The following is a 9,030-nucleotide window of genomic DNA, read 5'->3' on the forward strand; positions in this document are numbered from 1 at the left end:
CATCCAAGTCCGTGACCTCTCTCTTGAGCATGTTATCCCATAACTTTCTCCCTGGGCGTACTCCAGTGGTGATGGCCATTTTCAGCTCTCGGCGGGTCAGGCTCCCTACCTTAGCCGCCTCCATATTGAACCGGTGGATATAGCTCTTCAAACTCTCATTTTCTCCTTGTTTCACATTGGCGAGGCTGGTGCCTGGTATTGTGTAATCTCGCATGGCGTGGTGCTACTGGAGGAATTCGTCAGAAAGTTGCTGCCAAGATCGGATGGACCCCGGTCTAAGCCTCCTGAACCATTTGTAGGCAGGTCCTCTTAAGGTGACAGCGAAGCAATGACATCGCGCCCCGCAGCCAATTCCCCTCAGCTTCATCAGGTCATTAAATGTATCTAGATGATATTTTGGATCCGTCACTCCTTCGTAGGGGGTCATGTGGGGCTCTTTAAAGTTGGCAGGGAGCCTGATGGCCTGGATCTCCCTGACGAAGGGTAACTCATGGTCGATTTCTTCCTCAAAGACCTGGCCGCCTGATGCGGTGACGATCTTGCTTTGCAGGCTCCTCATCTCCATGTCCAGGTCCTGCCTCCTCTTGCTTAGAGTGTCCCTCAGAGCGGACGGGCTAAGATCCGCCTTTCCCTTGCCTTCTCGAGGCGCCACAGGGGGCGTGGTCCCTTTGCCCTCCCTCTTTTTATTGAGCTCCTCCCGTAAGTCTGAGGGTGCTCTTTTAGAGGTGACCTCGTCCTCATTGCGAGGGGCAGCGTTGGTCCTCGGTGCTGGTTTCTGGGCCTGCTTAGGCGGTTCAGGGTGCTCATGTTGCTTCGCTCGGGGGGTGTTACTGGTTGAGTGTCGGGTTCTCCCATCATCTACCGGTACAGTGGTCTCCACCCCATCCTTGCCCTTCTCCTTCCTCTTGGGCAAGGTCACACTCGACTTACCCTGCAACAGGCCATTCAGGACCTCTTGCATGTTCTCCAAGGTGGTTTCCAACCTTTGGTTCTTACGGTGGAGCTCACGTATTTCCTCTTCATAAAACCGAGATTTCAAACTCGAGCTCACGGAATGGACCCGAGGGTGCTTATCATGCCTACGGGCAGAAGGGCCTGGGTCCTGCCGGCCGGAGTTCGGTACCTGCGGTGGTTTTGGAGGAGGGAACTCAGTAGCATTTCCCGGTGGTGCTCTTGGAGGACTTTCTACAGGTGGAGCGGCCGGTGACGAGGCCACCCTATCACCTCCGTGAACTTCAGGGTCCTTAGGGGGCTCCACGTCTCTAGGTGGAGGAGCCTTCTTCATGGAGGCCTTCAGCTGGACTCCGTTCAGGTGAACCTCTACTTCCCGTGGCTCCTTCAGTCGCTTCGAACGTCTTGGCATCTTCTTCTTGCCGGAAACAATGGTGGAACAGTAGCTTGAAACGAACGTTCCCACAGACGGCGCCAAACTGTTGGCGGTGAGAACTCGTCAACTAAGTTGAGTTGGAAAAATTATCAAATCAAGATCTCTAATGGAAAAGCTGTAGAAACTTAAACAATCACTCAAGAACAATGATAGCACAATAATGGAGAATTCAGTCTTTCATTCACACTCAAGCCTTTACTACAGTAAAATTTCCAACCCCCTTTCAGGTGGTGTTCCAGTTCATTTTATAGTAGGCTCTAATGGCCTTAGGTACATGGTGGTCCAGGAGACCAAATGGTACATAAGTACTATGTCAGGGGAGTGGCTTCAGAGGTTGTGGTCGTACAACAGTACGGGAGCAGGTGTCAGGAGGATGTCTCCACTACTTGTCTGTACCCATGTCTGATGAGTGGCGGCAGGCGTAGTGGCGCAGGTGGTAGTGGTGTCGACTCTGACCCTTGGTCGTAGATGTACGGGCCATAACTCTTACCCCAGCAGTCCCACTGGTACTGGTGTCCGTACTCAGTACTTGGTCGTACAAGTATGTCCCATGCGACTCGTACTGGAGCCTCTAAGCATAGGGGTCTCTAGGTGTAAGGAATGGGACCCTTGGAAGGCTTATTGATGGCGTGGCTCTCTTGGCTGCTCACGAGGCTGAGTGTGCTGCGGATGTGACCCCCATGAGGCCATGGGCGAGGCCACCACGGGGCCTATTTGGCGAGGCCCCTCCGTGGGCATGGGCGAGGCCACCACGGGGCCTATTGGGTGAGGCCCCTCCGTGGGCATGGGCGAGGCCACCACAGGGCCTATTTGGCGAGGCCCCTCCGTGGGCATGGGCGAGGCCACCACAGGGCCTATTTGGCGAAGCCCCTCCGTGGGCATGGGCGAGGCCACCACGGGGCCTATTGGGCGAGGCCACCACGGGGCCTATTGAGCGAGGCCCCTCCGTGGGTATGGGCGAGGCCACCACGGGGCCTATTTGGCGAGGCCCCTCCGTGGGCATGGGCGAGGCCACCACGGGGCCTATTGGGCGAGGCCCCTCCGTGGGCATGGGCGAGGCCACCACGGGGCCTATTGGGCGAGGCCCCTCCGTGGGCATGGGCGAGGCCACCACGGAGCCTATTGGGCGAGTGCTGAGGTATGACCGAGCGACGCCATGGAGATGCGCGCGCGGTGGCCGAGCGACGCCAGGGAGACGCGCGCGCGGCGGCCGAGCGACGCCAGGTGGTGCGCGCGCGAGGAGGGCCTCGCGCCTTGGGCACGGCCGAGCGAGGCCATGGAGATGCGCGCGCGGTGGCCGAGCGACGCCGGGTGGTGCACGCGCGAGGAGGGCCTTGCGCCTGGGGTACGGCCGAGCGAGGCCATGGTGACGGGGCTGGGACCTCATGCATCGCGAGTTGATCCGAAGTTGCCGTCAAAGGATGATGGGCCTTCACGGGATCTTATATTGGGTCAGAATATTGAGCGTCCACAAAAGGTTTTTATTTTTGAATGGTAAATATAGAATGTACGTACTAAATTGTGGCTTTTAATAGAAGATGAGGACCTATGTACTCAAAAATTTAAAATGGGGACTTAAGTGATACTATTGGTATAAAATAAGGACCTGATGTGCTATTTAACATAATTCTATCATCATCAGAACATATTTCTAACAAATCCTCATTCCACCGCCTCGAAGTAAGCCTCAAATTGAGCACTCTCAGATTCTCAAGAAGAAAAGACTTATAATTTTTTTAAAACCGCGTTGATATTGGTAGCCATTTTTCCTCGAGAAATCTTATATCTTCACCTAAATCTATTTGTCATCTCGAATTTATGTCAATAACTTCTTACCCCCACAATAATGTTATGTTTGGTAGAGAGGAAGCTAGAGCTCATTTCTTTGCATCAAGAATATTAAAGTTGCAATAATGATATGTGCACTAAAATTTTGAACACTGCACCAACTATTGTTTTGGTGCATAATTTTGATGCATATATTATTACTCTTAAAGTTATTTAGCAAAATATTGTTCTTCAACCAAAGAAAAACACAATCTTAAATTCCTTTACTCTTATCATTTTAATTTATTTTTATTTACAAAATTATTACAATAATTTTGACATGAAAGCGATTCAATCTTAAAATTTAGCTATAATGTGTAAAAAAACTAGATATTATAAATCAACACTAAAGTCTAATATTGTAATTGGCAAAGTTTTGGTTTGATGATAGGTAACCCTTACCTGTAATCATCCTCAATCCTAATAAAAGTTTTGATTCAAAACCAAGTGATTTTATTACCTACTAAATCTAAACTATTTCAAAACTTATATTTTTGTTTTATTACCATAATGAATGTGAAAAATATAGCACAATCCAATGAAGAAAAGAAAATCTAAGCAAGTTTCACATATTTAGGGAAAGCAACAAAGAAACACATATGAATAAATTCTAGAATGAGTTGTCGAACTGCAATAGTTGGTCCACAGAGCTGAAAATAGTTAGTGCACCCACTGACAAAGTATCAGACTAACCTTTGCCACAAGCAAATTTTTATAATACAAGGTGGGCTCATTGATGCCATAAGCTCTACACAAATCATCCAATTTGACCCAACATCGAATAATGACACGTCCACAACCAAACAACTAACAATTTGCATTCCCTAAAATATTATCGATATTAATATTAAAAGGTGCACTTTGTGATTATCAACCACATACAAGATCCAATGTGGCTAATATATTTGTGTATAGGCAATCCAAGAAGACACCAACATTTTAGTGTTATTACATTTTGATTGAGAGCTTAGGCTCTATAATTGAAATTTAATAGTAAGGTTTAATTTATGTTAAAGAGTTTCTTACACGTTATTGAAGATGATTACGAACATTTTTCTTCAAATTTTTGTCCACTCTTATCCTCAACTTTTAATTGCACAAATTTCTAGAGTGAATCTAACAAGTTAGTTCATAATAGTGAATGAACACTCAAACATTATTTAGGATTTAGTGTAAATGTATCTATACTGGTAACTATTTGGAGCTCGTTTTGGATACACGTCTAATTTTTGTTTCTTTATTTTTAGAAATAATAAACTTTTAGAGCACTAGAATAAATGATGTAAAATAGGGATAACTCTGAAATACAAAAAAAAAAAAAAGATTAAAAATGCATTCCATTAAATGTTCTACTATATCTTTTTAACCTCATATTATATTCTCTTCTCTAAATTTAGAGACTACTATTCATCTCTCAAACAATTTTTAATAAAATTTCTCTCCTATCTCATCTTTCTTTTATTATTTTATATTTAAAATAAATAAATTATATTAAAAAATATATAATATTTAAATAATGTAGAGAAATAATAAAAAACTTAAAAATGGTATAATGTAAAAATTTGATATGAAGAAATTTTGATAATGTATTTTGAAGAATAAAGTTCATGAAGTTTTAACTTTGATATAAAACTTAGTACATTATTACATTTTAGAAATATTTTTACGCAATAATAATAATAATAACAAATGTGCAAAGGAAACAAATATATTGAGAGAAATTCTCCAAAGTGCTGGGGAGAAGTGGAAGTGAGGAACTATTCTATAGAAAAACTTTATTGAAATGGCAATATCAACCAATCCCAAGCCAACCCGAACATTAAAAATAAATCCCAAGCCAATAGAATACAAAACAATCTTTGGACATATATGTGATTCTTTTTTATTTAGTTGTATTGTAGCTAATGGGTTTGGTGACTCCCTTCTTTTCATGATCTTCTTTACCCAAGATAATGAATTGGGGTCGATCGAATTTTATAATCAAAGATTAGGGAGTTAGATACTGGGTGGAGGGTGCATTCTCAAGGGTCTATCTTTCTAGTTAGCTTATTGTATTTAAATGCTAATAATAATAATATTATTATAACAAGGGATTGGAGGAGTGGTCAAATTCGTATTACCTCTCTCTCCTTTAGCACATTTCTTTTTCTATAGGGATTCCAATCCCTTTCGCTCCCTTTCTGCCATCAAACAAAGAAATTTTGATATAAATGAGAGAAAAAGGCCTCATATCATAGTCAGCAAAGCAACAATTTCAGCAATTGCGGGCACTTTGTCTCTCTCTCTCTCTTGTTTTCCTCCTCTTCACATTTTTTATTGTTAATTTATTATTATCTCTAATCTCTAATTTATTAAAAACTCTCAGGCGGTGTTTACTGTTTTGTTCTTTTCCCTTTTAACATTGGACTGCACACCTAGCCGTTTCGGTTTTGGCTATGTACACAATGCTTTGCATCCAGGTTTATATTCTGGTATGACTCAAAAGCCAGAAAAATGGGCACAAATAACTATTTTATTGCGCAGCTGTCAATCCCAATTCATTACTTTCAGTTTCAAGTCCACAGTTTATTTCTTTAAGATTCTTTGATTGATTTGTTTTGTCTTGGCTCAGATTAATCAGCACACCATAAAATTATTAAGGAACAAAATGACAGATGACTAGAAAGTACATACCAAATGTATAACTAAACTTTGAAGAGTTACTAGTTTGGTTTACTCCAAAGTTGAGCAAATTGGATTAAGCACCTCTTGCTTGAACGTTGATAACAAGCCAAGAGAAAAGAAATGCGACAATTTTGGACCGACCTTGTTATTTGAGACTTTCATGCAAATTAAGCATATTTGAAACCGAAGAACAAAACAATCAAGGGAGTAAAGTAGTCAGAGTAGAGTAGCTAGCTAGTAAAAATCAAATTAATTTCTTCTTTTGTATTCTTCTTCACTAACAAAATTTCCTTTTCATTTACAACAATTTTTTTTTTTTGCTTTCTTACTTTCTATTTCTTCAAACAGAAAGACAGAGAGAGACTAAAATGTAAAAAATAAAACAAAAAATAAAATAAAAAAGGGGTCATATCAGAAAGGCATGATATGTGTGGTCTTAGTATCATAACACGAAATGAAAGATTTGGAGCTAAGTCGAAAGATTTTAAGTAAGTCCGCCGACATTTGGCGAACAGCCGGCGAGCAATTGCTCTGCATCAGAAGCAATATCTTCGTCACACCGTTGGCCTTCGCTACGGCCTCTTGCGCCGCCCTCTCACGGTAGAGGTAACAGACACTCCAGAGCACCGTTACCGCGTGTTCGGTGGCCGCGCTCGAAACTTTCAGTAACCTCTGAACAATCCTCGCCACGCAATTCGAGTCGCCGCCGATCTCTGACCACCCTTCCTTGACGGACGACGCCGTTTCAAGGAGCTTCAGCACCTTTTCAGTGACCGAAACGCTCAGATTCGGTTCCGATAGCGACTTCGCTAGGGATTTCACTGCGCCTAGTTGGACAAGTTTCACCTTGACTCGCCGGGGCTTGGATATCGCGATTAGGCACGACAATCCGGCTTCGATTAGGTTTGGATCTTTCTCAGGACTGATTAGTTTCAACAATTCGGATAATAGCTCTTCTTTCTCGGCAATAATTAGTTTCGATTCCGCGTCGATGGCGATGGATTCCAAAACCCTAGCCGATCCGATTCTTGATTCTACGCTCCCTTGTTGAAGAACGAGAACAAGCGAGCGCAAGCAATCGCGGTCGCTCTTCAGCATCGATTTTCTCAGCTTCTCCATGTCTTTAACATCATTACGAATCATATCCATAGCCCTAACCACCAGCTCCAAAAAATCGATGACTCTGGAAGCTCCAGCGCTGGCATTGCAAAGAAATTCTACCAGCATCGGGACGAAGCCATCTGCTCCGGCGAGAAATTTCCGGTTTTCGTCGGACTCCCTGGCGAAACAAACGATTTTTGACAAAAAATCAACAGACGAGTCCGCTTCACGGTCCGCTCGTTGAATTAGCTCGGTGACTTGGCTTTTGGTAAGGCAAGGCTTGGGAGACGACTCGGCGGAGTCAACCCGGTGCTGGACTGATTCGGACCAGATCTGGATGAGTCGCTGCAAGGTCCGGTTAGGGACCAGTTCCTTGCTCTGAAGGACCTGCATGGTGGCGGGGCACGTGTTGTTACCATTGTCAAACCAGCGCTGGATGCTAGAACGATCGTAGGTCACGCCGGTAGATAAACTCACAGGGGATTTCATCACGTCGAGCGATATCGGACATCGAAAGAAGCTCGGGACAGTGATGTACAAATCGTCCCTAACCATCGTCTTTTACTGCTAGTTCTTTTCCCACTTTGGAAACTTGTTAGGATGAAGAGAAAGCACCAAGAAACTGAACGGGAAAGCGAGAGAAACGACCCCTCCAAAAAAAATTAAAAAAAGAAACAGAAGATGAGGAAAACAAGACACCAGTGAGTTTAAAGAGAAAGAGAGAGAGAAAAAAAAGAGTCAAAGGTACGGTGACATCAGCATTTACTTTTTCGTCTGATTTATACATTAATTATCTTTATTAAAAAAAAAATAATAATATTCTTTGGGTGGGTCATTGGTCAAACCAGAGGACTATTATTTAGTGATTTAATTTTAAATTAGTAGGGAGGTGTTTCCGCGTAGAGTGTTACGTATATTATGCCGTGAAATCTCCACCGTTGATTGTACGTAGAGTTGGAAAGTTTTGGATGTAGTGAGAATAGGCGGTTGAGATGAAATACAAGCTTACACGTGGGATGTGAAGTAAAGGGCGTATAATATGGAGGAGAACGTGGGGGTAGTGGGGACCGCGGCAGAGTAATGAAATGAGGAGACATTTTGGCTAAATTTATTTTTCTCATTATTATATTATTGGTGGTTTCGGGATTGAATGTGGGCCCAAATGAAGGGAGTGTGTGTGGTGGGGGCCCAGGGAGGGTTCGCTCGGTCGGTCTCATTGCATCATTTGTACGTTGTAGTAGGGAAAGTCCAAGTAGAAGGAATACATATGAAAGGGTCTTTTGATTTGTGGATTTGTAATTAATTAAGGTTTTTGTTCCGTCCTTTCTTTCTTTGATATGTACAAATATATATATTTTTTAAAATCAAAACAACAGGAGATCCATCAATTCAATGATAATAAATGATAGCAAGCAAAAAAAAAAATACAAATACAAATTTAATTATTAGTGCTAATTGACTAATATATGAGTGATGAAAAAGAAAAATTAAGGTGAATAGTTAATAATCTTTTTTAGTGGGGAACATCTATCAAGTCGTGATTTTTTTTTTAATCACTAGTTGCAATGCCGGAAATAATTAATGCTATCTACAGTTAAGTTGGCAGATACTATATGTTCATTTATGATATGGTGTGGATTCATTTATTAAATATGTTTGGTAAAGTAAAATTATATCTATACATACGTACATGCCATCATATTTCTACCGCTTGAAACATAATCTATTATTACTTTTTATTTACCCATTTGCACTCTTCAATAAATAATAAAATATTATTTTACATTTAACAAATTAGTACAGAAATATTCTTTTAATTAAATTTATATTTAATATTAACATATTATTCATATTTTAATCACATAAATATGATATATATTAAAAAAAATTAAATTTTAATATTGATTTTCAAAAAAAGTAAAATCCAAATTTAAGATTTAAATAAGTATTATTTTTTAATTTTTTAATTTTATTTTTTAGAATGGGGATTTGATAGCCTCCCTAGCTTCCCACACACACTTGAGCTAGCCTCAAGTGGTAATATTTTTTTA

The 9,030-nt window shown here is 41.6% G+C and overlaps 1 protein-coding gene across 1 annotated transcript; it reads right to left on the minus strand.

Annotated features, from left to right (window-relative positions):
- Positions 1-6,109: 6,109 nt before the first annotated feature.
- On the minus strand, positions 6,110-7,642 carry LOC133802628 (U-box domain-containing protein 27-like). The gene has a single exon (XM_062240979.1). It carries the CDS (start codon positions 7,532-7,534, stop codon positions 6,290-6,292), a length of 1,245 nt encoding a protein of 414 aa, XP_062096963.1. The 5' UTR covers positions 7,535-7,642; the 3' UTR covers positions 6,110-6,289.
- Between the last annotated feature and the right edge of the window lie 1,388 nt (positions 7,643-9,030).

The sequence above is a fragment of the Humulus lupulus genome, chromosome 1 (genome assembly GCF_963169125.1).
Source record: "Humulus lupulus chromosome 1, drHumLupu1.1, whole genome shotgun sequence".
NCBI classification, from domain to species: domain Eukaryota; kingdom Viridiplantae; phylum Streptophyta; class Magnoliopsida; order Rosales; family Cannabaceae; genus Humulus; species Humulus lupulus.

Coding starts and splice junctions, on each gene's coding strand:
- LOC133802628 (XM_062240979.1), bottom strand. CDS start 7,534: ATGGTTAGGGACGATTTGTACATCACTGTCCCGAGCTTCTTTCGATGT.